This window comes from Pantherophis guttatus, chromosome 13 (genome assembly GCF_059756535.1).
Source record: "Pantherophis guttatus breed Tessera chromosome 13, ASM5975653v1, whole genome shotgun sequence".
In the NCBI taxonomy this organism is placed as follows: domain Eukaryota; kingdom Metazoa; phylum Chordata; class Lepidosauria; order Squamata; family Colubridae; genus Pantherophis; species Pantherophis guttatus.
Genome location: NC_142075.1, coordinates 12,418,404 through 12,445,968, shown reverse-complemented (window position 1 = coordinate 12,445,968; position 27,565 = coordinate 12,418,404). Strand labels below are relative to the sequence as shown.

General features: G+C 41.1%; 1 protein-coding gene and 1 long non-coding RNA gene across 5 annotated transcripts in view; one reads left to right on the top strand and one right to left on the bottom strand.

Annotated features, from left to right (window-relative positions):
* The window catches only part of LOC148112161 (uncharacterized), a 73,932-nt gene extending 72,966 nt beyond the window's left edge, over positions 1 to 966 (top strand). The window contains exon 2 of the long non-coding RNA XR_015729825.1: positions 918 to 966. This is a non-coding gene — a long non-coding RNA (uncharacterized LOC148112161). The remainder of the gene's footprint in view (positions 1 to 917) is intronic.
* The window catches only part of AGBL1 (AGBL carboxypeptidase 1), a 701,662-nt gene that overhangs the window by 588,408 nt on the left and 85,689 nt on the right, over positions 1 to 27,565 (bottom strand). For all 4 annotated transcript variants that reach the window (XR_009623272.2, XM_087878351.1, XM_034424683.3 and 1 more), the window contains 9 exons: positions 22,513 to 22,721; positions 19,020 to 19,179; positions 16,160 to 16,233; positions 13,177 to 13,293; positions 12,498 to 13,075; positions 10,706 to 10,789; positions 10,173 to 10,259; positions 8,439 to 8,587; positions 5,647 to 5,734 (listed from right to left, as the gene is read on the bottom strand). Coding sequence is in view for 3 of the 4 variants with exons in the window: in XM_087878351.1 (XP_087734477.1) it covers positions 5,647 to 5,734; positions 8,439 to 8,587; positions 10,173 to 10,259; positions 10,706 to 10,789; positions 12,498 to 13,075; positions 13,177 to 13,293; positions 16,160 to 16,233; positions 19,020 to 19,179; positions 22,513 to 22,721 (1,546 nt within the window). In the remaining variant the exon portion in view is untranslated. The remainder of the gene's footprint in view (positions 1 to 5,646; positions 5,735 to 8,438; positions 8,588 to 10,172; positions 10,260 to 10,705; positions 10,790 to 12,497; positions 13,076 to 13,176; positions 13,294 to 16,159; positions 16,234 to 19,019; positions 19,180 to 22,512; positions 22,722 to 27,565) is intronic.

Here is a 27,565-nt window from a genome sequence, read left to right as displayed (position 1 = left end):
CATTCCACGTCAAGCTTTTGGTTCCCGTGTTTATAGTTCTCCGCCAATCTAATCTACTGATCTACTCAGTGGGGCAGTAGCACCATCAACCAAGGTACTGAGCAGCGATTGTAAAAAAAAAAAAAAAGAGTTCCTTGAGTTGAAATCAAGTGATAGTGACTTCATCAATGCCTTTCTTCTGGTTGTGTTGCGGTAATACAGAAGAGGTTTGCCCTTAACTCTTTTTCTGAATGTTTATTGTAGCCTAAAGCTCTGACATCCCCTGGAAGTTTCCCATCCAAGTTCTAACCAATAACTCCAATTTACTTATCTAAGATCAACCAAGGTTGGATAGATTTTGCCACTTGAACTATGATAAATGAACAATTATTTGTTCATCTACATCAGGGGTCCTCAAACTATGGCCCAGGAGGCCGGATACGGCCCACCAAAGCCATTAATCCAGCCCGTGCAGGACCACGAGGCTGCCCCGCCCACATTGCCCCACCTACAGAGGTGAGTTCTAGTTACCTTTACTACTGGTTCGCATCGTGCCCATGCGTCTGTGCTTTGCTCACAGGTGCTCTTCTGCGCATGCAAAGCCTCCCGCCAGTTTTACTACAGGTTCTTGCAAACCAGTCCAAACCAGGGGAATCCCACCACTGCCTGCCTACCCGCTGCCCCCCCTGCTTTCTGGAAGCCGGGGAGGCCATAAACAGGACGCGCAGAGACCTCTGGAGGCCAAAAATGGGCCCGTTTTTGCCTCCCCGACCTAGAGGGAGAGACAGAGACAGAGACAGAGACAGAGACAGAGACAGAGACAGAGACAGAGACAGAGACAGAGACAGAGACAGACAGAAGTCCCTCATACACACCCCAAGGCAGCCACATCCCTTCACTATCCTGCTTTCCACCCTCAGGAGCATAACAAATTAAAGTGTCAGGTTTCGATGTCGTCTCAAATAAAATAAATTGCATTTCCAAACACATAGTCTTTGAAGAAATCTTTCATTTTATTAAGCACGACAACCTGTCCCCGATTGTGGCGTAGCCAACACTGACTTCCTGACCCCAAACCTTCCCTTTCCGTTCCCCAATTCTCTGTGTCTCATTGGCCCTCTTCCAAATCACTCTCCCCATATCTACTACTTCAGCTCCCAGGAATGTCACCCCTCCCATCTCATCTCCTAGGGGATATTATCTTCAGGGAAAATAAGTAGGTGAGAAGTCAAGCGTCCTTTTGCCAGCTGCCCCCTCTTCTCCTTCTTATGTCAGCACTAGAGTAAATGCAGGTTGAAGTGCTGACATTAAGTTTAATTTGTGTGTATTGTTTGGACTGTTAAATTGGCCACACGCACCCAGTCACATGATCATCTAGCCAGGCCCACCCAGTTGGTCTGGCCCCCGAACAGTCTGAGGGATCGTGAATTGGCCCCGTTTAAAAGTTTGAGGACCCCTGATCTACATCATGTTTAGAAACCACCCATCACCATCATAGAGTGACTCTGGGGAGTGCATAAGCATTAGAAAGAGATTCTGAAACTACAACCATTTGACCACTTTTAATCAGTGTTAAGTTTGAAGGCCACTCTTGGGCTTTCTTTTGTTTTTTTTCTAATTCTTATTCCAAGATGGAGGACATTTGCTCAAATCAATCCTCCCTTTCCTCTCCCTGGGATTTCTGCTGAAATAACAAAATTTAATTAGATTATAATTCAGATTATAGTGACCCTGTTCCAAGAGCCCAGTAATATTCTGTTTGTAGTAATAATTTGCAAAAAAAAAAAAAAAGTGCCACCTACGTGGATTTCAGATACCATCTTCAACTTCCGTTTTTATAGTATTCTAATTATGTATTACACCAAGCTGTTCAAAGTGCTTTGCGTTACCCCAGCAGCCTTCATAGAAAAGTGTGTTATGATTAGATCAGAATTAATACCTGCATGTTCCAACAAGAGAAAGGAAATGCATGATTGAGAGATACCAACTGGGTCTCCAGACATCATATTAATGGCATCTCCTCTCACTTCCTGGCTCTTCTCCCCCTGTCCATTTACCACACTCTTCCTAGCGGAAAGAGTCTGGCAGTGAGTTTCTGATATCAGGTCACTCTCTGCATAAAATGAGAGCAAAAGCCAGGGCTCCCAAGGCTGAAGGTTGTCCTCTCCTGACCAGGGGTGAAATGTAAAATTTGTTACTACCGGTTCTGTGGGCGTGGCTTGATGGTGGTGGTGGGTAATGTGACTGGGTGGGCATGGCCAACTTTTTTTTTAAAAAAAAAAATTCAAAGCATTTTTTCTAATGCTTTGAAAAGCCTCTGGCGATCAGGCAACTCAGCTGGGATCGTCAGAGACTTTTCAAAGCATTTTTTTTACCACCTCTTAAGCCAAGAGGTTGCAGAAAAAAATGCTTTGAAAAGCCTCTGAAGATCCCAACTGAGCCGTGCAATCATCAGAGGCTTTTTTTTTTTTTTTACTTTTAAAAGCATTTTGTCATCGGAAGAGGTTGTAGAAAAAAAGCTTTGAAAAGTAAAAAAAAAAAAAGCCTCTGATGATCGTGCAGCTCAGCTGGGCATGGTGGGAGGGGGGCACAGGGATTTTTGCTACCGGTTCTCCGAACCACCCTCTGCCATCGCTACTGGATCGGGTGATTCGGTCCAAACCGGGAGCATTTCACCCCTGCTCCTGATCTACATCCATTTTTTTTCTAGATAATATCCAGAAGCCTCTTCAGGAAGAAATGTTGGAAATTATTTTCCTTCAATATTCATCTACCCTGGTGGCACACAGAGCCCTCTCTGTGGTCTTCAGGTTTCCAGGGCTTCGGTGTGCGTGAAGACCAGCTGGCTGGCATACATGTGCATGCTGGAAACCAGAAGTCCAGTTGGCTGGTGCGCACAAATACACTGGCTAGTTGGTCTTTGAGTTTCCGGGGCTCCAGTGTGCGTGAAGACCAGCTGGTCTTTGAATTTTCAGGGCTGTTGTGGTCCGCCAGCAGCCTGTGGAGCTGGCAGCGGAGTCGGACAGCGATGAGGCTGAGGAAGAACATGGGCCAGGCCTGGAGGCTGGGGAAGACCCAGATGAGGGCTCTGCGTCGGAGGCAGAGATGGGACCAGGGCCATCAGGGAGTGATGTGCGGACTTCGGAGCCTCCAGAGGCTGACAGAAGAGAGGCAGAGGAACAGGAGGAGCCTATTCCTAGTGCACAAATGAGAAGAGCTGCCAGAAGGCAGGAGCAGCTAAAGCAGAGAGGACGACTCGGGAGTAGGGCCAAGAGATGATTGGCCCCTCCCATAAGGCTTAAAATACCAGCAATGGCTCTTGGCCTCTTTCCCGGAAAACAACCAATAGCAGGTCCTGATTTTGATGAAGAACAAGTGAAGAATTGCTTCTTGTTTGGCTGTAGTTATTTCTTCTATTCCTGAACTGTTGCCAAGAAAAGCCTTTGGCAGTTTACCTAATTATCCCAAGGTCAGAGATAAACTAAAGACTGGTGTTTTGAGGACTTTGCTTTCATTTAATTTAGAATATGCTGAGAATGAGTCTAATTCTCAGCTGTTTTAATAAAATCTATTTATTTTTTGGAACTGTTTTGCATTTAATATCAACTATGTGGGCATGGGTCACAAGGGCTCAGTGCCGAAAAGGTTTGCCATCACTGTACTACACCAATGACCAGCCTACCTCAAATATCTGAAGCCACCTCCTTTCTTTAATGTAGGATGGACAAAAACTAACTCTTAACATGGAGTAGAAGACATTTTTCCCCTCACTGAAAACTTCAACAAAAATGGGAATATCTGAAATGTTTAGATACTGAGGCAACTTCAGTTAAAATGGTGGGTTTAAGAATTAAGTGGAGAATACGCATGTACAATTGTTATGGCTTGTCCCCACATTTCTCCCTCCCATCAAGAATTTTATGGACATGAGTAAAGTGAGAGATTTTGCAAATGTTCAGCAAATAGCAATAGCACTTAGGCTTATATACCGCTTCATAGTGCTTTACAGCCCTCTCTAAGCGGTTTACAGAGTCAGCCTCTTGCCCCCAACAATCTGGGTCCTCATTTTACCCACCTCGGAAGGATGGAAAGCTGAGTCAAACTTGAGCCTGGTGAGAGTCGAACTGCCAAACTGCTGGCAGCCGGAGATCAGCAGAACTAGCCTGCAATACTGCACTCTAACCACTGTGCCACCGCAGCTCATTGGGTTGTTGGGGTGTTGGGGTTTTTTTTGGGGGGGAAGTCGGATGGGGAAACAGTATAGGTGGCATTATTTGGGCCCTTTAATACTAGCTATAACCTTCAAAATATACTTCCAAGAAATATTATAGAATAAGAAGAGCAATAGATCTGAGGTGCCAACTAGATTTTGGAACAATTAAAATTCAGGAACATAAATTCAATGACAGATTTGTAGCTGTTCAGAGCACTATGGTATTAAATTCACTCTATTTCCCATCCAGGGAAAATGAAATGGGGAGAACCCCATTCCATCATCTGCAACCAGGTTACAATTAAGAATTTAATTGTACTTCCATAATTTAATTGCACCAGTCAGCGGTGATTTAACCATGACATAGTAACAGCCTTCTTAATGCTATTATGGCAGTAATCAAACTCTATATGCTTGCATCTGTTTACAGACCTGCTAGGGTAGAAACAACTATTCATGCTAAGAGAAACTGGAAGTAACAGAATCACAGGTTCTTTGAAGGGACCTCATTATTTGAAGGACTGTCTTTTTCCAGCTACATCTACTTGACTACTAGAGAGGGAAGGCAGGATAGGCTATGGATCCTTTCTCTTACGGAGGTCCATCTATCCCTAGTGCCGCATAACGGGGTGAGCTCCTGTTACTTGTCCCAGCTTCTGCCAATCTAGCAGTTTGAAAGCACGTAAAAAATGCAAGTAGAAAAATAGGGACCACCTTTGGTGGGAAGGTAACAGCGTTCCGTGCGCCTTTGGCAATATCCTTCAGATAGTTGGGGACTAGAATCTCCAGAGTGGCCATGCTAGCTGTGAATGTTATGTTGTTAGTCTCCCATTATTTTGGAAAGTCCTAAAATAGGTACCATATTTTTTGGAATATAAGACGCACCGGAGTATAAGACGCAGCTTAGTTTTGGGGGAGGAAAATAGGGGGGGGGAAATCTGCCTACCAGGTATCCATCTGGCTAGCGTCCTTAGTCTGGTCTACTTCAGCACTAGTTTGCTGGGATTTTTTATCCCCTGCTTGGAGATATTAAAAAAAACAGCTTCTAAGGCACAGCTGAGAGGAAGCAGCAATGAGAAAAGCAGGCAAAGCACGGGGGAGAGATCGCTTCACTCGGCTAGCGCCTAGTTAGGGCTGGAAAAAAAGCTTCTAAAGAACAGCTGAGAATCGCAGCAAAGCATGGAGATTGCTTCACTCACTAGCAGGCAAAGCTGGGAAGATCACTAGTGCCTCGTTAGTGCCTTGTTAGGGCTGAATGTTAAGCTACATTTGGAGTATAAGACGCACCCAAATTTTCAGCCTCTTTTAGGGGGGGGAAGGTGCATCTTATACTCTGAAAAATACGGTATGCAATACAATGAAGTAACTAGCATTAATAGGCAGAACTATATGGAACGACTATAATTAGCAGGAGGCTAAAATGTCACACAAGAAGAGGAATACCAGACACTTACTTGTAATAACTGATATCATAGCCCACCCGAATCCAGTGAGGTCTGCCCTGCAAAGCTTCCTTCACTGAATACATGACTGGTTGCATACCTACACAAAGAAAAGGTGTTTGGGAGGGGAGGAAGAGAGATGTGATATGATTTCCACTGCAGTGGAATGGGAATAAATGTTTTACATATGGCACATTTAGGGATGAAGACAGAAATAATGTGTTTTTTTTTTTAATATCACAAGGACTTTCTGATCCACCTCCATTGCTGACAAGCTGAAATTCTCTGCAAGTTCAAAGGAAAACCTTTTTTGTGCCAATCCTAGACTGTATGACTTTGATTGAGTTGACCATCTCTGATGTCATCAAGAATCTTTCCGGATGCCTCCGAATGGTTTTCCATTTGGGGAGAAATGAAAAACCGTTTGATGGCTGATCCGATATTTGATTAGTTCTGTGCATCAGTAGTTCAACCTGTATAACTGGAAGTGCCTCGATGTTATATGTGAGACGACAAGTTCTCCTTTCATATTATTTCTGTTTTCAACTTTCCTTGAACCGAAGCCATTGCCATTTCTCTGCTTGATATACATCAAAGTGTACATTATTGCAGTCTGTGCCGTAACCAGGGGTGGGATGCTGGGGGCTCACAGGGGTTCAGGAGAACCTCTAGCTAAGATTCTGTGCAGTTCGGAGAACCCCCAAATACCACACCTGGCTGGCCCTGCCCCACCCAACCCACCCAGCCCCTCACAGGAGTCCCCACACGGCCCGTTTTGGATGCAGGTAAGTGCAGGGCATGAGCGGAGGCTCGGGGAGGGTGAAAAACAGGCCTACCAGAAGTTCCAGAGCCTGGGGAGTCCGTTTTTGCCCTCCCGGAGGCTCGAAGAAAGCCCCTGGAGCCTGGGGAGGGCAAAAATGCCCCCCCCACTGTGGTGCAGGAGGTTGACTAACCGGGCAGAGAACCCCTTGCTAAAATTTTTGAAGCCCACACCTGGCTGTAACCCCAAATTGCTTTGATTTTATAAAACCGCCATCCCCAGTTTTGACTTGCTCCTGTTCAGCAGGAAAGCTTTATGAGAGGACAGCTGCCTTGCACAAGACTTCCAATCATACAGAGTAACATTTGGCTGAGCAAAACCTCAAGTGCTTTTTCAGATTTCAGAAGTCGGTTAGGTGTCCAGAGCACACATCTGCTTCTGTATCTCTCCCATCTCTCCAATTTTGTAAACTTTGGACATGAAGCTTCCCTCCTTTTGGGATCTGGTGGCAGAAAGGGCAACAGTAATTCTCACAGAGAATTTTCACTGCTTTCCCCAAATTGCAAGATCCAGGAAACTATAATTTTAAAAAATTGGCGGGTTTGAAAACAAGCTCGGTTGTAATTTCTGCAGGTTATATTATTAAAGAAAGTATTAAGATTTCTACTGCAATAAAATTGGTATTATGTGATTTCAGAGTTCTATTGCAGTTGAGGGCATTGTCTTCCAGGGGCTTCATTCCTAGGAGTTAAAACCAAGTTTCCAAATGACAAAATCCCCAGCCTCCCTTTCTATGCCTCCCCTGTGGCTGATATTTGAAACAAGTGAGGATTTGAGTCTTCTGACATTTTTTTTTTGCCTTCAAATCATAGTTGTTGTTGTTAGTTGTGAAGTCATGTCTGACCCATCGCGACCCCATGGAGAACGTTCCTCCAGGCCTTCCTGTCCTCTACCATCCTCTGCAGTCCATTTAAGCTCACACTGACTGCTTCAGTGACTCCATCCAGCCACCTCTTTCTCTGCCGTCCCCTTCTTCTTTTGCCCTTAATCTTTCCCAGCATTAGGCTCTTCTCCAGGGAGTCCTTCCTTCTCATTAAGTGGCCAAAGTATTTGAGTTTCCTCTTCAGGATCTGGCCTTCTAAAGAGCAGTCAGGGTTGATCTCCTCTAAGACTGACCGGTTTGATTGCCTTGCAGTCCAAGGGACTCGCAGGAGTCTTCTCCAGCACCATATTTCAAAGACCTCAATTCTTTGGCACTCAGCCTTTCTTATGGTCCAACTTTCACAGCCAAACATTGCAATGAGTCCTAGTTAACTTCTGTTATATCCATGGTGATGTCCCTCAAGTTTTCTTGGCGATATTTTCAGAAATAGTTGACCGTTGCCTTCTTCTTTCTAGGGCCGAGAGAGAGTGATTGGCCCAAGATCATCCAACTGGCTTCATGCCCAAGGCAGAACTAGAACTCCCGGTCTCCCAGTGTTTTCTTTTGGAAGAAAATTGTCTTCCAAAACTGACACCAAGTTTCTAGCCTAGGCCCTTTAATCCATTATACCAAACTGATTATCTTTGACTTCTCTTACTTTACTTATATTGGATGACAGCATAATAATAAATAATAAGTAAATACCATCTGAACTACTCATTGGTGTCTTCCATCCTTATTTGCAACTATTGATTTACTCCAACTTTACATTCTGTCCACTTTGGGTAACTTTCATTTTCTCTCCATGCCCTCATTTGTCTTATGGCCAGAGAAAGAAAACATAGTTTTCCATTTATTCTACCAAAGAAGGGGATTTTTGTTGTTGAATTTTAATTTATCACTTAGATTTATCACTTTAATTTACCTGCCCAAGGAAGGAAGTGGCTGGAATTCCATGTGACTAGACACCAGTATGGAAACTATCTCAGTACACAATAAGAAAGGTGAAACAGAAGAGCTCTGGAGGATCCATGTTTTAAGGGCTCATTCACTTGACTTTCCCAGGAAAGGGTGTAACCACAGACAAATAATCAACCCATCTCTCAATATGACAACTCTTACCATAATTAAACTGGCTGTTTGGCTTGTCACAGTTGATGATGTTGAAGCGGTAAGGAATGGCAGACTTCATGGCACTGACCTCAAAGTAGAACCATTGATGGTACTGGGCATTGTTGATGTCAGGGTTGAGGATCAAATCATATTCATACCTGGATCATGAAGCACAACAACAGAGCAATAGCAATAGCACTTAGACTTATATACCACTTCATAGAATAGAATAGAATAGAATAGAATAGAATAGAATAGAATAGAATAGAATAGAATAGAATAGAATAGAATAGAATAGAATAGAATAGAATAGAATAGAATAGAATAGAATAGAGTTCTTTAGTGGCCAAGAGTGATTGGACACACAAGGAATTTGGTGCATATGCTCTCAGTGTACATAAAAAGACAAGATACATTCATCAAGAATCATAAAGTACAACACTTAATGATAGTCATAGGGTACAAATAAGCAATCAAATCAAACTAGGAAACAATAAATATAAATCGTAAGGATACAAGCAACAATGTTACAGTCATGCAGTCATAAGTGGGAGGAGATAGGTGATAGGAACAATGAGAAGACTAATAGTAATAGTAATGCAGCCTTAGTGAATAGTTTGACAGTGTTGAGGGAATTATCTGTTTAGCAGAGTGATGGCATTCGGGGAAAAACTGTTCTTGTGTCTAGTTGTTCCGGTGTGCAGTGCTCTATAGCGTTGTTTTTAGGGTAGGAGGTGAAACAGTTGATGTCCAGGATGCAAAGGGTCTGTAAATATTTTCACAGCCCTCTTTTTGACTCGTGCAGTATACAGGTCCCCAATGGAAGGCAGGTTGATAGCAATTGTTTTTTCTGCAGTTCTAATTATCCTCTGAAGTCTGTGTCTGTCTTGTTGGGTTGCAGAACCAAACCAAACAGTTATAGAGGTGCAGATGACAGACTCAATAATTCCTCTGTAAAACTGTAAAGCGGTTTAAAGAGTCAGCACCTTGTCCCCAATAATCTGTGTCCTCATTTTACCCACCTCGGAAGGATGGAAAGCTGAGTCAACCTTTTGCCGGTGAGATTTGAACTGCCAAACTGCAGCTAGCAGTCAGCTGAAGTAAGCCTGCAGTGCTGCAATCTAACCACTGCGCCACCTCAGCTCAAACATCCACAAGATACAAAGTAAGTTTGTTTTAGAGCACTAATTGGCAGAATCCATGGTATATTTATCCACATATTAGAGTCATGATACATAGCTAGCCAAGGAGAACAGTAGAAACCTAGAGACCTAGTTATCTGGCATGCACTGGGAAGTAGATGTGCCATAGGGCTGGGCAATCTGCTGATATAAGCGGATTATTTAGCATTAGCCTCAAGATATATGGTGGCTTGGCTGAATGGCTGGAACTCCAAACCACTGCATTCTACATAAGTCAGTGTCAATACCTGCACTGCCAAATATCTGTCTGTCTCCTGAAACAGTACTTTTGAGAGTGAGCATGACCAATTCAGTAATCTAGTAATTTCTTCCTTGAGTCATTTCAGTTTTCTGAAAATAACTTTTCTTAACAACCGTGCTGTGAAGATATTCCCCTACTAATATGCTGGGTTTCCAAAAAGTTAAACATTATGGTCCATATTTTCCCCGCTAGATAACGTTGGCAAAATCATAAGCAACCGTTTGCCTTCCATCATGACCTTTCCCCCCAAACGGCCTGGAACACCTCAGATACTCTGCTGGAACCATTCGCAATACTTACTCCCGCACTTGGATGGCTTTGCGGAGATTCCCAGATTCAAATTTGGAAAAGAATTGTAAGCCGTTTTGTTGATCCGGATGCAAAGAACTGAAACAAAAGGCAACACGATTAGTGCAAAGCGGACTGAGAAATAGCTAGACCTGTTAACCACTGAAGGAATTAAGCAGAAAGCACTGGGACTCACAGAAACAGAGGTAGTTCATAATGATTAGGTTCCCCATAGTTTTCTAATTGTATTTACATCTGTCCTTTTTTGCTGGGAGAACGAGGTGGTTTATATAGAGATCCCAGTGCATTTAACTCTACAACCACAATCCTTTGATAGAAAATTACTCCCCAAACTAATAGCAAGATTTTCATACAAACCAGTACTTGAACCTTCCTCCAGTTCAAGTCCAACTATAGTGTCACCACACTACCTTGGCTTTGTCTTCATCCTGTCTCCAGAAGAGGACCCTCCAGGGAAGATTTTATGTATGTGCAGAGGGGGAGGAAGGATGTCAAGAGTCCATGACTAACAAAAATTCACTTACTCAGAGCTGTCTAAACTGAACACAACTCGCTTGATTATATCAGCTGGTTGGACCACACGGCGGATGTCGTCAAATATTTTGGCCCTGTGGGAGGGGGGGAAAAAAGAGCTGAGGTGGTGGTGAAGGACATGCCCAGAAGGAAACTTCTTGTTGGGATTCCTTTTTTTAAAAAAGAATATCTTTTTCTTTCACTCTGGTCCTGTAGAATAGGGGTCTCCAAACCTGGCAACTTGAAAATGTATGGACTTCAACTCCCAGAATTCCTCAGCCAGCAAGAGGAATTCTGGGACTGGAAGTCTATAGGTCTTAAAGTTGACAAATTCAACTTTATAGCAGGAGACCCCTGCTATAAAACATGGAGTGCAGGGGTGAAATTCAGCAGGTTCTGACAGGTTCTGGAGAACCAGTAGTGGAAATTTTGGGTAGTTCGGAGAACCGGCAAATACCACCTCTGGCTGGCCCCAGAGTGGGGTGAGAATGGAGATGTCAGGTTACGATGTCGTCTCAAATAAATTGCATTTCCAAACAAATAGTCTTTGATGACATCTTTCATTTATTGAGCACAACAATCTGTCCCCGACTCCATCGTAATCAACACTGACCAAACCCTCCCTTTCCGTTCCCCAATTCTCTGCGTCTCATTGGCCATCTTCCAAGTCACACTCCCCATATCTACTACTTCAGCTCACAGGAATGTCCCCCCTCCCATCCCATCTCCTAGGGGATAATATCTTCAGGGAAAATAAGTAGGTGAAGAGTCAAGCATATGCAGTATCCTTCCCCTGCCATGCCCACCAAGCCACGCCCACCAAGCCACACCACGCCCACCAAACCACGCCCACAGAACAAGTAGTAAAAAAAAATTGAATTCCACCACTGATGGAGAGCCATGTTGCAGCATTAAGTGGTCCTAACTTCACAGTTCTATCCTATGCCTGAACACTTCAATCCATCCCCCAACTTAAATTTGTTCCACTTGTCACAGTCTGCTGAAGTACTCCTTACTGGGTTGTGGGGAGATGTCTTCCCCAAAGGTATCACAGTGATTTCTGCTTTTCCCACAGCTCCAGCTATGCTTCCTTTGGCAGATGCTGCCTCAATATAGTAGTGGCCAAAATTGTGGAACCCTTTTGGGAAAAGTGTATTTTCTAAAACTAGCTAATAACACTACTTTTTTTTTTGGTAGTACCCTAAAATTATATATTAATGGAAAGATAATTGAATCAAGAATGTAATGCAATAACTTTTATGAAGGATTTGCTATTAGAATAGCAGTTAAAAACAAGAAAAGTGAAACGAGATATATAAAATTATCACCATAGAAAAAAACGAGATATACAAAAATGATCACCATGTCAGTTAATACTTAGTTGGGTAACTTTTAGCATGAATGATGGCCTTACAACATCTTCCCATGGAATGAACCAAGTCTTTTATTTCTGCAGCTGTTATCATGTGAAACCAAGATTGAATGATTGCTTCTATTAACTGGGTTTTATTCTGACTAACAAGTTTCTTTAGTCGGCTCCATAGATTTTTAATTGGGGGAAGATCTGGGCTATTCCCAGGCCATTCCAGCAGTGGAATAGGATTATCTTGAAACTCCAAAAAAAGTGGTGTTATTAGCTGTCAAACTTCAAAAATACACTTTTCCCAAAAGGTTTCCACAATTTTGGCCACTATGTAGATACTTTATGACAGTGTTGCTCAACATTTCCCCCATTGACCCCTTCCTATCTTCCTATCGCTATATCTTTATTACAGGGTTAAAAGTAAAGGGAGAGAAACTTACTTTTGGATGCCACATCTCCTTTGCTGTAAAGGCTGGCTATACGGAGGGGGTTGATGACCCCAGAGATCTGGGAATGCCAATACTCTGTAGTCTGGAATGGAGCGGGTGCAGTTAGCCCTTGCCATAAATAACTTAGGTTTGTGGAAAGGGATGTTCCCAGGATGCCTCTCCAAAAGCTTTGTGACCACTTCAGAAGCTTCTTCTCCCTCCTGGCAGCCAGATGCACAGGAATTCATAAGTTGGAACTGGGACGTCTGCCTGTTCTGTAACCTTTCTTGGGCTCTATGACCCTTACTGGAGATTGTGTCTTTTCTGAAAGAAGTCACCAAAGGTTCTGATTCACCCAACGTTATTTTTTCAGGTTCTTGAGGTTTCTGCTTTCTTTCCTCTCTGTGTACTGGCCTCTCTAAAGTCCTCTGGATCTGCTTTTCTTCTTCAATACTTTGGTCCCCTTCTCGATTGCATTTGCGCTGGCACTTCAGGGAAGCAGCACATGGAATGACACGGAGGCAGGAACTGCTCAGGGTCCCAGGGAGGTCCTCAGAATTCAGTTCATCGTTAGGCTCCCATTCGTTTTCCTAGAAATCGGGAGAAAAATCAGACCACCAACCATTATGGATCATTGCATACAGCAGCTTTCTGGAGGGGCTAGAAAGTCAAAAGCCAAGGAGGATCTCACCTGAATGTTATATTGAAGTTCAGGACACATGACCATATACTGATTCAGTTCCGATTCATGTCGGTCGAGCTCCGGCCTTGATAGGAGCTTGTTAATATCCTTCTCTAGATCATCGTCCTTTCAAAATAAGAATGAAAAGTAGGGAAGAAACCTTCTCCTTGGATTTGTCTTCACCCATAGTCTTGGCTGAAGCCTACTCCCAGGGTTGGGCTGCTGGGGGTTCGCAGGGGTTCAGGAGAACCTCTAGCTAAGTTTCTGTGCAGTTCAGAGAACTCCCAAATCCCACTCCTGGCTGGCCCCGCCCACCCCACCCAGCCCCTCCAAGGAGTCCCCACGTGGCCCATTTTGGATACAAGTAAGTGGAGAATGTGCACGAAGGCTCAGGGAGGACAAAAAACAGGCCTACTGGAAGTTCAGGAAGGCCGGAAACGGGCCCATTTCCAGAGGGCCTCTGGAGCTTGCGGAGGCCATTTTCACCCTCCTGGAGGCTCAAGAAAGCCTCCAGAGCCCGGGGAGGCCAAAAACACCCCCCCTCCCCTGTGGTGTAGTAGGCCGACTAGGCCATGCCCACTGGCCATGCCTACCCAGCAACAGGGCAGAGAACCCCTTGCTAAAGTTTTTGAAGCCCACCCCTGCCTACTCCTATTATATTCGATATACTACGACCACAACTATCACCAGTACAATAGATAAGGAATGTCACAGGATATTTCTGAATGATAGCTTCCTAGGGTCATGCTTCTTGAGATTCCTAGATGGATCCCCCAACTTCTGAAGGCCCCAGTTCGTGAACTGCACTTAAATAAACTCTTTTGAGGAGATGGGGAGGAAGAAAGAAATATATAAACATTTCACCATGTATTTGGACTCATTGGTGGTAATTTTTGACGATAACAGTGGATCATATCTATCCACAATTATAGAATAGAATAGAATAGAATAGAATAGAATAGAATAGAATAGAATAGAATAGAATAGAATAGAATAGAATAGAATAGAATAGAATAGAATAGAATTCTTTAGTGGCCAAGTGTGATTGGAGACACAAGGAATTTGTCTTTGGTGCATATGCTCTCAGTGTACATAAAAAGAAAAGATACGAATAGAATAGAATAGAATTAAAATAGAATAGAATAGAATAGAATAGAATAGAATAGAATAGAATAGAATAGAATAGAATAGAATAGAATAGAATAGAATAGAGTAATTTATTGGCCAAGTGTGATTGGAGACACAAGGAATTTGGTGCATATGCTCTCTGTGTACATAAAAAGACAAGATACATTTGTATCTTATGAAGAATAAGAAGATAACTACTAAAACAGATACCTGCTGGATGGCAATTTAGCCTTGCAGACATCCAAAAGTCAACCATCAGGACCTGTAGTTCAACATTATTTATAACACAAGTCTAGATATTTATATAGCAAAATAAGATTTCTGTTCATAGAAATCACTGACTAGAATTCATAAAATGGAGAATTGAAGTTATGTATGTAGCTACAATAGAATGATAATGGATAAAACAAATGTATAAGTAAGATAGATAGAAGAAAGATGTCTTTAGATATGTAAATACTAAACAGACTAATTGTATATAAGTAATAAGGTATATATGATACGTATCTCTCATTTTTCGTATATATGGCACAAAGAATGCCAGGACGGTTACACCGTGTCCAATCTTTTAATATGTGTGTAATAAAACTTTAATAATAATAAAAAAAAGATTTCTGTTCAGAAATAGCAAAATGATGATAACAGTAACAGAGTTGGAAGGGACCTTGGAGGACATCTAGTCCAACCCCGTTCATGCAGGAGACCTATACTAGGGATTCGAACCGCCGACCTTTCTGATCAACAAGTTCGGCGTCTTAGCTGCTGAGCCACCTAGCCAATTGCCCAGTTGTCAATGCATAAAGTATCCCAAGTTTGTTCCACCACGGATTTTGCAGTAATGTATGCTTAGATCCTGGTTTTCTCCCATCCAGACAAGAGTCAGACTTAAAACCAACTTCCTGTAAATATAGCGGTTATTATAATGTTCCTGAATCTTGCTTAGCAAGGTAGTTTTATGGCTGACTGGGGCTTTGGATCGCTTAGAATATCTGGCAGACATTCAGAAAGGACAAAAAAAAAAAAATCCCTGCTGATAGCTCCTCCAATCTCTCATCTATTAAAAGTGAAATGAATTAAGGCTTGGCTACCAAATACATAAGGGGACGCGGTGGCTCAGTGGCTAAGACGCTGAGCTTGTTGATCTAAAGGTCGGCAGTTCAGCGGTTCGAATCCCTAGTGCCATGTAAAGGGATGAGTGTCAGCACTTCAAGCTGCATTTACTCTAGTGCTGACATAAGAAGGAGAAGCGAAGGCATCTGGAAAGGGACGTTTGACTTTTCACCTACATATTTTCCCTGGAGATAATATCCCCTAGGAGATGGGATGGGAGGGGGGAAATTCCTTTGAGCTGGAGCAGTAGATTAGGGGTAGAGTAACTTGGAAGATAGCCAATGAGTGCAGGGGAGTGGGGAACGGAAAGGGAGGGCTTTGGGTCTGGAAGTCAGTGTTGGCTGCGATGGAGTCGGAGTTAGAATGTTGTGCTTAATAAATGGGAGTTTTTCTTCAAAGACTTTGTTTGAAATGCAATTTATTTGAGACGACCTCGAAACCTGACAATGAGCTCCCGTTACTTGTCCCAGCTTCTGCCAACCTAGCAGTTCGAAAGCAGGTAAAAAATGCAAGTAGAAAAATAGGGACCACCTTTGGTGGGAAGGGAACAGCGTTCCGTGCGCCTTTGGCGTTGAGTCATGCCGGCCACATGACCACGGAGACGTCTTCGGACAGCGCTGGCTCTTCGGCTTTGAAGCGGAGATGAGCACTGCCTCCTAGAGTCAGTAACGACTAACGACATATGTGCGAGGGGAACCTTTACCTTTACTTTTACCAAACACATGGCAGCTTGCTACAAAACAAGGTTACTTACTTCCTCCTTGTTTTCAGCGTCTTCATTCTCACAGTCTTTCTCAATCTCTTCCTCAGCGTCTTCATCAAAATAATCTGCAAAGAAAAGACAACTAAGTCGAGAATCAACAATCAAACTATCCAAAGAAGTGAGCTCTTCCCCACATGGGTGGCTCAGGCACTGATAGCATCCACAACACAAAAATAAAAGAAAGAAAAACTTTCTTTGTTTTTTTAAAAAAACTGTTCAATAAAAATTATTTTTAAAAAATAATAAGTCTCATCAAAGGAGAAACAATATAACTATGCATTTGTAACGGGGGGGGGGGAAGCAATATGCAAAACAAGACATTTTAACCAAAATCACAAGCAGACACTTGAGGGCAATTTGCACGCATCTTAAATAGAATTTGCTGTCTGCTCCACTTTTTTTTTTTAATCTTTTATTCAGATGATATAATTGCAGGAAGTTATTAACTGATCCTGCATGTTTTTGTCTTAGTTGATGGTTTGGAGCTTCCGCCATCCTGCCAAACTATGACAAGAGATCATGCTGCATGAGTTTCTTAAATCTCAAAGTTCTTCCCCTTCTTCAAACCAGCAGCCATACTGGTCATGAAGGGAAACCATCCCTCAGGACAATACTATCGCCAAATTAATAAAACGCTTACAAAATAACATGCAAGTTTTTGCAGTTCCAAAAAGGATTTAATTGCTTCATTCCATCGTCCCTTCTTGGTTGGAATTTTAATTTTCCCTGCCACTTCCATCCCCATCCCGCTTCTTCATCAGCAAGAATCTTGATCGCAGTGGTGAAATGTAAAATTTGTGACTACCGGTTCTGTGGGCGTGGCTTAGTGGGGGTGGTGGTAATGTGACTGGGTGGCCGTGGCCAACTTTTTTTTTTAACTTTTAAAACCATTTTTTCTACAACCTAGAGGTTGTAAAAAAAATGCTTTTAAAAGCCTCCGATGATCAGGCAACTCAGCTGGGATCGTCAGAGGCTTTTAAAAACTTTTTTTTTTATCCCAGCTGAGTTGCCTGATCGTCAGAGGGTTTTTTTTTCTTTTAAAAGCATTTTTCTACAACCTCTTCAGCCAAAGAGGTTGTAGAAAAAATGCTTTTAAAAGCCTCTGACGATCCCAGCTGAGCCGCACGATCAAAAGAGGCTTTTTTTTTTACTTTTAAAAGCATTTTTTTGGCCAAAGAGGTTGTAGAAAAAATGCTTTTAAAAACAAAACAAAAAAAAAGCCTCTGATGATTGCGCGGCTCAGCTGGGCAATTGGTGGGGGGGAGGGCAGGGATTTTTGCTACTGGTTCTCCGAACCACCCGCCCCCATCGCTACCGGATCGGGTGATCCGGTCCGAACCAGGAGCATTTCACCCCTGCTTTATTGGCTTTACAGATAGAGGAGAATATTTGTAGCTCAGGGTTGAAACGAGGGGTCCTAGGTGCTCTTTGAGCTTGCTTATTTTCTTCCAGATGTTTCTTTACCCAAGATCATCAGTGCACTGATGTTGTTACCTAGATTGATAATGAAACATCTGCAAGGAAACAACCAAGCTTGGAGGGCACCAAGGACACCTCATTTATTGGCCTTGTTTGGCATATTCTTGTGCAGTGTGCAGCAGCTGCCAAAAAAGCCAACACAGTTCTAGGCTGCATAAACAGAGGGATAGAATCAAGATCACATGAAGTGTTAATACCACTTTATAATGCCTTGGTAAGGCCACACTTGGAATACTGCATTCAGTTTTGGTCGCCATGATGTAAAAAAGATGTGGAGACTCTATAAAGAGTGCAGAGAAGAGCAACCAAGATGATGAGGGGACTGGAGGCTAAAACATCTGAAGAACGGTTGCAGGAACTGGGTATGTCTAGTTTAATGAAAAGAAGGACCAGGGGAGACATGATAGCAGTATTCCAATATCTCAGGGGCTGCCACAAAGAAGAGGGAATCAAGCTATTCTCCAAAGCACCTGAGGGCAGGACAAGAAGCAATGGGTGGAAACTAATCAAGGAGAGAAGCAACCTAGAACTAAGGAGAAACTTCCTGACAGTGAAAACAATTAATCAGTGGAACAATTTGCCTCCAGAAGTTGTGAATGCTCCAACACTGGAAGTTTTTAAGAAGATGTTGGATAACCATCTGTCTGAAGTGGTTTAGGGTTTCCTGCCTAAACAGGGGGTTGGACTAGAAGACCTCCATAGTCCCTTTCAACTCTTCTCTTCTCTTCTCTTCTCTTCTCTTCTCTTCTCTTCTCTTCTCTTCTCTTCTCTTCTCTTCTCTTCTCTTCTCTTCTCTTCTCTTTTCTCTCTTCCCTTCCCTTCCCTTCCCTTCCCTTCTCTTCTCTGCCATGCCATGCCATGCTATGCCATGCTATTCTATTCTATTCTAACCGAAGATATTTTGCCTCCTGTGGAGATGTATCCTTCTGCAAACATCTACATTACCCTAAGCAGGCTGCATGGGTCTCAGTGCATGGGTGCATATTGTGCACTACAAAGCAGAAGTTTGGTGGTTTATTTATTTATTTATTTATTTATTATTCAAATTTCTATACCGCCCTTCTCCTTTTGGACTCAGGGCGGTGAACAGCCAAAATAAAAACATTTATACATAAATACGATTAAAAATAGATTTAAAATAATTAAATTTGGCCCATAGTTTAAAATTTATCAATTTAAAATCCATATCAAAACGGTTCAAACCCCTAGTATAGATCTCCTGTGTGAGCAGGGGGTTGGACTAGATGACCTCCAAGGTCCCTTCCAACTCTGTTACTGTTAAATAGATCAACCCTCATTCATCTGAATATTGTAGACAGAGTGAATCCCATTTTTTATTCCTTTTTCTCCTTGGGACTTTGAAACAACTTACCTTCAGGTCTGGGAACTGAAGGTTCTGTTTTCCCAGGAATGGGGAAAGAATAGGAACTGCTAATTGCAGCTGAAGGAAAGGGCATCTTGGGATAGGTTTTCCTCAGGATCTGAGTCACTGTATTGACAATAGGGTCCAGATTCTTGCTGAACAGGCTGCCCTAAACAAGAGCAAAAAAAATAAAATAAATGAACATTCAGATTATCATTTTTCTCCCTGGCTCAGATAGCTCCACCGACGAAGAATGCAAGGGACCCATTCTGTTCAATTCATTATAGTAAATGTGATTATTTCCCATGTGTTTTTCTATCAAATTAACAGTTACAACTTGGCGGTCATTGTTAGAGGGGATCTGAAGGCCCTATGCGCAGTTTTCAGAAGCACAAGCAACAATGTTGTTCTACTTCTGGTTTATTTGTTGATAAATAGATGTTTAGGGCTGCGATGTATTCACTTTGCAGAGTTGCCTTTATTCCAGAGAGGATTGACAGTTTTTTCTGCTCAAAACAAATGGGATGAAAAAACCAATCCCATTCTTATGTAGATGGTCATCACATAGTTTAGCAAGAAAGATATACGATGGCTAGGACGTTCCCTTTTCTTCTCTCTGGAGACCACAATGTGTGAGCTAGCAGCAAAATTTCCAACACGACAAAATGCTACACTTTTAAAATGGTTAAAAAAAATTGTTCTGATGATAGAGGTCATTTAGCTCTTGGAATAAAAATATTTTAATTTGTTGGAAGCGCTGAGCAGGTGCTTATCGTAAAATCACAATCACATCGTACCTATCATTTCAGGATCCCCTTCATGCAGATTTTCTTTCCCCAGTTTTAGAGTTTGGAATTAACTCAGTTTGTTTGTGAAATGGAACCAATACAAAAAAGATGCAATTTGCTAGCGTGACCAACTAAAGTTGTGCCTATTTGCTTTATCCCTCAATCCAAAGTAGCCCAAGATGCAAAATCCTGTAACAGGATTAAATATTTTAAGATTAACAAAAAGCTCTGGGGTCGAAGACATATTTGGCAAACCTCCCTCTATTTTTATAAAGGGTGACAGAGAGAATTTTGTTTGCTTTGCATTTTTTGAGCGAACAAATCTCACTCTCGTATCTCTCGGACAATTATGTGTTTCAGAAAGAGTCACACTTCTCACTTTTCTGAATTTGGTGATGCAGTGTGTCTGTCTATGAAGGAAAGCTGCATAGGAGAATACAGAGGTTTAAGGACATTGCATACAAAACGGACATTTGATTTAAAAAAAAAATCCAATACTGAAAGAAATGTGAAAGTCACACTTCAAAAAAATGCTTACAAATGCAGAACCGAGATAGAGAAGAGATTGAATGAATTATTTATCCATAATTCTAAGAGGAAATATTACATGATTTGGGGAATATTCTTTTAAACTTGTACCTTAAAACTGGATTAGTTAATAAAGAAAATAAGACTCAGCCTGCAAGACATTGCTGCCTACAAATTAATTTCTCTGCTCAAGTTATACTTTATGTTAATTTACATCCACAATTTCCAAAAAACAAGGGGTATTGGGAATAAATTAAAGTGTTTATACTTTATGGAGGACAGATCTCTCTTTCAAGGACTTTTGAACTTTCGGTTTGAGGGTGATTTCTCAAGACTAAGACTACCTAATCCAAGTCTACAATACAATAAAGATTAAAAAAAAAAAAAGCACAAGAGATCATAATTCTAAACATCAATATTTCACCCTTGGCTATGAGTTTCTTTTGATCCCAGTCCAAATTTGCTATTTCTACTTAAATGAAAATAAATATGCAAAATCATCTCACAATAATTACACTACATTTTCCACGGGGTATGTCTGTTTTTAAGTGATGTATTTCATCCTTGGGACAATTTGTAAGTGGCCATTATGGACTAAATCTAAAGAAGATAAATGGTATGGAATGCCTTCGCAACTACAAAGTCTTAACTCATTAAAGACACATCATGTGTCCTGGAATATTGACTGAATATATATTACAGATCAATTTATCATTAAGGCAGAGAACTTAAACCATAGTGTGTAAGTCAAATGTTTTAATTTCAGTTAGTTTACCAAAATGTGGTCCATCTTTCAAACTGAGCTTAATGTTGGGTTCTGCTACCTGTTATGGATCTGTCAGGGACAATTTCTTGAAGCAACCATTAACCAATAGCAGACAATATTAGTAGCTCAGAGTTGAACTGAGGGGATCAAAGGGAACCAAGGATTCCCCTATTAACCCCAAAAATTCAAGTAAGATTGAAGGATCCTTGGTGCTCTCTGTGCTGGCTTGTTTTTTTGCAGACATTTCATTACCCTAACTAATTTAATTTAATTTAATTTAATTTAATTTAATTTAATTTAATTTAATTTAATTTAATTTAATTTAATTTAATTTAATTTAATTTAATTTAATTTAATTTAATTTAATTTAATTTAATTTAATTTAATTTAATTTTTAATTTAATTTAATTTAATTATTTAATTTAATTTAATTTAATTTAATTTAATTAATTTAATTTAATTTAATTTAATTTAATGTAATTTAATTTAATAATTTAATTTAATTTAATTTAATTTAATTTAATTTAATTTAATTATTTAATTTAATTATTTAATTTAATTTAATTTAATTTAATTTAATTTAATTTATATGCCGCCCCTCTCCGAAGACTCAGGGCGGCTCACAATACATTTAAAAAATCATTATAAAAAGACATTGAAAAATTAAAAAACATTAAAAACATTAAAAACTCATTCACACCATTCATGGCCGGATCTCACCCGATCACAAGAGCCAGCTCAACGGCCCCAGGTCTGCCGGAAAAGCCAGGTTGGCTCAGCCTTCCATCCTTCTGAGGTGGATCAAATGAGGACCCAGATTATTGGGGGCCATAGGCTGACTCTGTAAATTGCTTAGAGAGGGCTGTAAAGCACTGTGAATTGGTATATAAATGTATTGCTACCACAAAGGCAGTGGTGAAATTCAAATTTTTTTACTACCGGTTCTGTGGGTGTGGCTTGGTGGGTGTGGCAGGGGAAGGATACTGCAAAATATCCATTCCCTCCCCACTCCAGGGGAAGGATACTGCAAAATCTCCATTCCCTCTCCACTCCAGGGGAAGGATACTGCAAAATCTCCATTCCCACCCCACTCCAGGGGAAGGATACTGCAAAATCCCCATTCCCATCTTACTCCAGCGGAAGGATATGCAAAATCTCCATTCCCACCCCACTCGGGGGCCAGCCAGAGGTGGTATTTGCTGGTTCTCCGAACTACTCAAAATTTCCACTACCGGACCTGTCAGAACCTGCTGGATTTCACCCTGCACAAAGGCAACAGGGATATATAATTTCAGGAGTAGAAGTAGTGAGTCTTCTACCACAATCATCTGGTACAATTGGCAAGCTGGAGCTCAACTATCTCTAAGACTGAGCTAAACTCAGGATGTTACACAAACATGGACACTGAATGTTTGCTTACCTGAGTTGTTCTGAAAAGCATCTCCATGCCATGAATAAAAAGGAAACTTTCTCTCCCAGAGCGGACATTGGTGATATGCTTGAGACAAAGCAAAAGACCCCTCCGGATTAAAATGTAGTTATTTGAAGTGTCTCGGCGATGCCAATCTTGATACAACCGGATCAGCTGACAAACATAACCTCGGTGTACAGCTCGGCGACTGTTGGACTCTGTAAGCAAAGAGCAAATCGAGTGAGCGGCTACAGGAAATGTGCGCAGATGGATACAGTTCAATTATTAGACATTGTAATGAGTGGGAAAAATTTTGGTTCACTGAAAAGATGAAAGGAAAGGTAGCTGGCTTGTCCACCCAGAAAGAACAGAAGCTTGAGAAAAATCAAATGCCAAGGAACCATTCAGGAGGTTGGGTTTCCCGTCTCAGGTGAACAACAACAAATGCTCTGTCTTATACATTGGCAAAAAAAAAAAAAAAATCAGAACATAAAATACAAGCTAGATGGACATGACCTTGTAGATGACCTTCACTCTGTCAAGGACCATGGAGTACTCATTTCTAAAGATCTAAGAATGTAACAACATTGCCAAAAAGGCATTAAGAGTTGTTAACCTAATCTTGCATAGCTTCTTCTCTGCTAATATTGTACTATTAACCAGAGCATACAAAACATTTGCTAGACCAATTCTCGAATACAGCTCATCTGTCTGGAACCCCACACTGCATATTGGACATTAATACAATTGAGACAGTCCAGAGATATTCCACGAGAAGAGTCATCCACTCCTCTGCTCGTAACAGAATACCTTATGCCACCAGGCTTGAAATTCTGGGGTTAGACAATTTAGAACTACGCCAACATTTGTCTGACCTAAGTCAGACAATAAAATTATCTGCCACAATGTGCTACCTGTCAATGACTATTTCAGCTTCAACCACAACAATACACGAGCACACAATAGATACAAACTCAAGATAAACTGATCCAAACTAGACTGCAGAAAATATGACTTCAGTAACAGAGTGGTCAATGCCTGGAATGCACTAGCTGACTCTGTGGTTTCTTCCCCAAACCCCCAAAACCTTAACCTTAAACTGTCTACTGTTGACCTCACCCCATTCTTAAGAGGTCTGTAAGGGGCGTGCATAAGCGCACCAGCGTGCCTAACGTCCCTGTCTTAAATATTCCTTTTTACTTACTCTTTTCATGTATTCAAATTATCTTTATACTTTTACCTGTTATCTTATATATGTTTGACAAATAAAATAAAATAAAAAATAAATAATAATAATAAATAAATAAATAAATAAATATTTTCCTTTCCTTTGGGAAGTCGTGTTTTCTCTTCCATAGCTGGCTGAATTAGGATGGCAAGCTAGGATCTATGAAATGATTTGAGCCACGGTGGCGCAGTGGTTAGAGTGCAGTACTGCAGGCTACTTCTGCTGACTGCCGGCTGCCAGCAGCTTGGCAGATCGAATCTCACCAGGCTCAAGGTTGACTCAGCCTTCTATCCTTCCGAGGTGGGTAAAATGAGGACCCAGATTGTTGGGGGCAAGAGGCTGACTCTGTAAACCACTTAGAGAGGGCTTTAAAGCTGCATATAAGTCTAAGTGTTATTGCTATTTACAGAATTTGTAAATACAAATCTGTTGTATTTGATGGACCAGAATCATTGTGAGAGCTTGTACTACTAAATGTGTGCAATGATATGTGGAGATGAAAGAGAGCATATCCTGAATCTGGATACTGGCTGAGGCAATTTTTTGAGAGTAAACGAGATAGGAGGAGAATAGAAGAATAGAATAGAATAGAATAGAATAGAATAGAATAGAGTAGAGTAGAGTAGAGTAGAGTAGAGTAGAGTAGAGTAGAGTAGAGTAGAGTAGAGTAGAGTAGAGTAGAGTAGAGTAGAGTAGAGTAGAATAGATTGGAAGGGAAGGGGAGGGGAGGGGAGGGGAGGGGAGGGGAGGGGAGAGGAGAGGAGAGGAGAGGAGAGGAGAGGAGAGGAGAAGAGAAGAGAAGAGAAGAGAAGAGAAGAGAAGAGAAGAGAAGAGAAGAGAAGAGAAGAGAAGAGAAGAGAAGAGAAGAGAAGAGAAGAGAATAATAGAGTTGGAAGGGACCTTGGAGGTCTTCTAGTCGAACTCCTTGATTAGGCAGGAAACCCTATACCACTTCAGACAAATGGTTATCCAACATCTTCTTAAACATTTCCAGTGTTGGAGCATTCAGAATAGTACTTGGAACTCAAAGACAAAGAAAACCCTGTTTGCTTTGCAAATACTTTGAATGTTATTGTGAGCTGCCCAGAGTTATGTTTTAAGATGGATGACCATACAAATCAAGGAAGAAAGGAAGGAAGGAAGGAAGGAAGGAAGGAAGGAAGGAAGGAAGGAAGGAAGGAAGGAAGGAAGGAAGGAAGGAAGGAAGGAAGTTCATATGAAAGTCAGCAAGACTATAAGACTGCAGTTTTGGTGCACATAAGGTTATGAAATGGGTAATGACCGGGGGGGGGGGATGGCATAAATGTCCTACATTTAGTACTGAAAGCACCAGAACGTGTTTGCGCTGCAGTGCACAGTCCTTTTGACAAAAGCAAGGTGGATTTGGCTAAGCCTATCTTCATAAAATCGCCTGCTGAAATTCTGCGGTTCATAAGTTCACCGGCTGCCTTAACTGACAACATACCAGAGAGCTCAGTTAGGCCTGAAACAAAGACAGCTGCATTACAGAAACATCCTGACCTTATAAGGATCCCTTTTTGTTGTTATTATTGTTAAAGGTCAAACTCATCAAAAGCTGTCAAAAAAACTGCATAATCACAGAGACTAGCGAGTGCACGCATTCGAATAGCAATCAGGAGCCGCCATTCAGACTGTCTGGCATCTGGTATATGCGCCCTCTACTTTTCTAGTCTCCAGCTAGACAATATCAGACTGACCCAACAGTGGTGGGATTCAAAAATTTTTTACTACTGGTTCTGTGGACATGGCTTGGTGGGCGTGGCAGGGGAAGGATACTGCAAAATCCCCATTCCCTCCCCACTCCAGGGAAAAGTTACTACAAAATCCCCATTTCTTCCCGATCAGCTGGGATTCGGGAGGCAGAGAATAGATGGGGGTGGAGCCAGTCAGAGGTGGTATTTATCGGTTCTCCGAACTACTCAAAATTTCCTCTACCGGTTCTCCAGAACTTGTCAGAACCTGCTGAATACCACCTCTGTGACTCACAGTTATTAGCAAACCCTTTGTGTCATTGAAGTCATAAAATCAGTATGAAAAAGACTGTTAATAGTTTTTCACTACAATGACTCTCCATAGGCTAAATTCATATGTTTGTTGCTTATTCAATAAAGCCTGGATAAACAAAACAATGGTTTGATAATATATCCTATCTCAGAAGGGATCAGTCTATCAATACCTATGCTGAGAAGCAGAAGTATGCCATTGAGCCTATGCTCAGAATGTGAATTTCTTAAAGACATTTGACTGGCCACTATGGAAACAAGGATATCAGCTTGGATCCATCTTTTGATTAATGCAACAAGATTCTTCTGACATCCTTTGTAAAATATCTATTTAGCGAGGATTTATATAGGAGGCAGTATTTGCAATAAAAGCAAAAATATGAGATGGATTAAAACAGGAGAAAAGATAGTTTTGATCAAATATTGTCAATTGTTATTTGGTTCGATGTCTTCAAAGTGGCATTTCCCTCTTTCGTACGGTTGTCGTTTTGATGTGCTGAATTTCATTCTGTTGCTGTCTCCAGAAGAAAAACAAATACAGCAAAACAATGTCCACAAAAAAATGTTATTGTTAAAGTTTTGAGCTGATGCGCTGATCAATCATAAATGAACTACTCAACGTGCACGTACATTAAAATAGAAAAAAAAAATGGCTGAGAAAGGATAAAATAGAACCTGAATTATCCATTTGAAGAATTGCACTACTGCTGTTCATATTCTAATAATCTAATATGAATAATAGCATACCTTTATAATATAATGCTTTCTAAGAAAGCTATTTGAATACTACAAATAATCAAAGATATACTGATAACTAAATAGTGATTAATAGAAAGAGAGTGAGGAAGGGCTGGTTCACACCAAATTGTCATTGCCATCACCATCATCATCACAAATCATTGTCATCTAGTTGATGTTCAGATTAGTCATGATTTAGAAATCCCAATGTCTGGGATCATACAATACGCTAAAACTGAATCAAACGGATCTCATTCTGGCTTAGGGACATGTTGAAAAAACATTTTTATCCCCACAAACTTTCATAAACTTATTTCCAGACTTTCTCCTGGGAATAATCATCAGTATTATACAACACAACTTTCATATGATATGGAGTTTACTAATATTTTTTGTAACTATTCTAATATTAATATTCACTAAGTTTGCATTACTATTACATCACCCATCTCCTCCCACTTATGACTGTATGACTGTAACTTATTGCTTGTATCCTTATGATTTGTATTGATTGTTTCCTAGTATGATTTGATTGCTTATTTGCACCCTATGACTATCATTAAGTGTTGTATCTTATGATTCTTGATGAATGCATCTTGTCTTTTTATGTACACTGAGAGCATATGCACCAAAGACAAATTCCTTGTGTGTCCAATCACACTTGGCCAATAAAGAATTCTATCTATCTATCTATCTATCTATCTATCTATCTATCTATCTATCTATCTATCTAGCTAGCTAGCTAGCTAGCTAGCTAGCTAGCTATCCTGTAATCAACAGCCCATTGGATCCAAGCAAGAGGTTTCTGGCATGACAGCCTCTTTTAAAACCATTCAACAGATTGTCAGGTCCAGCTTTTCTAAGTTGTATGTTTTGTCCATCAAAAAGACAATGCAATTGGATTCCACAGTCCACTTTTTTTCCCCTGACGCCATCAACCAAAGGCTCTGAGATCAGCTTCTACATGTTAATTACTTTCCAAGTAGCATCATTTTCTAATGCTGGGGAATTCTTCCTGGTTGACAGTGATAAATATGACCAACATCAGATTAAAATAACTAACTGATAAACA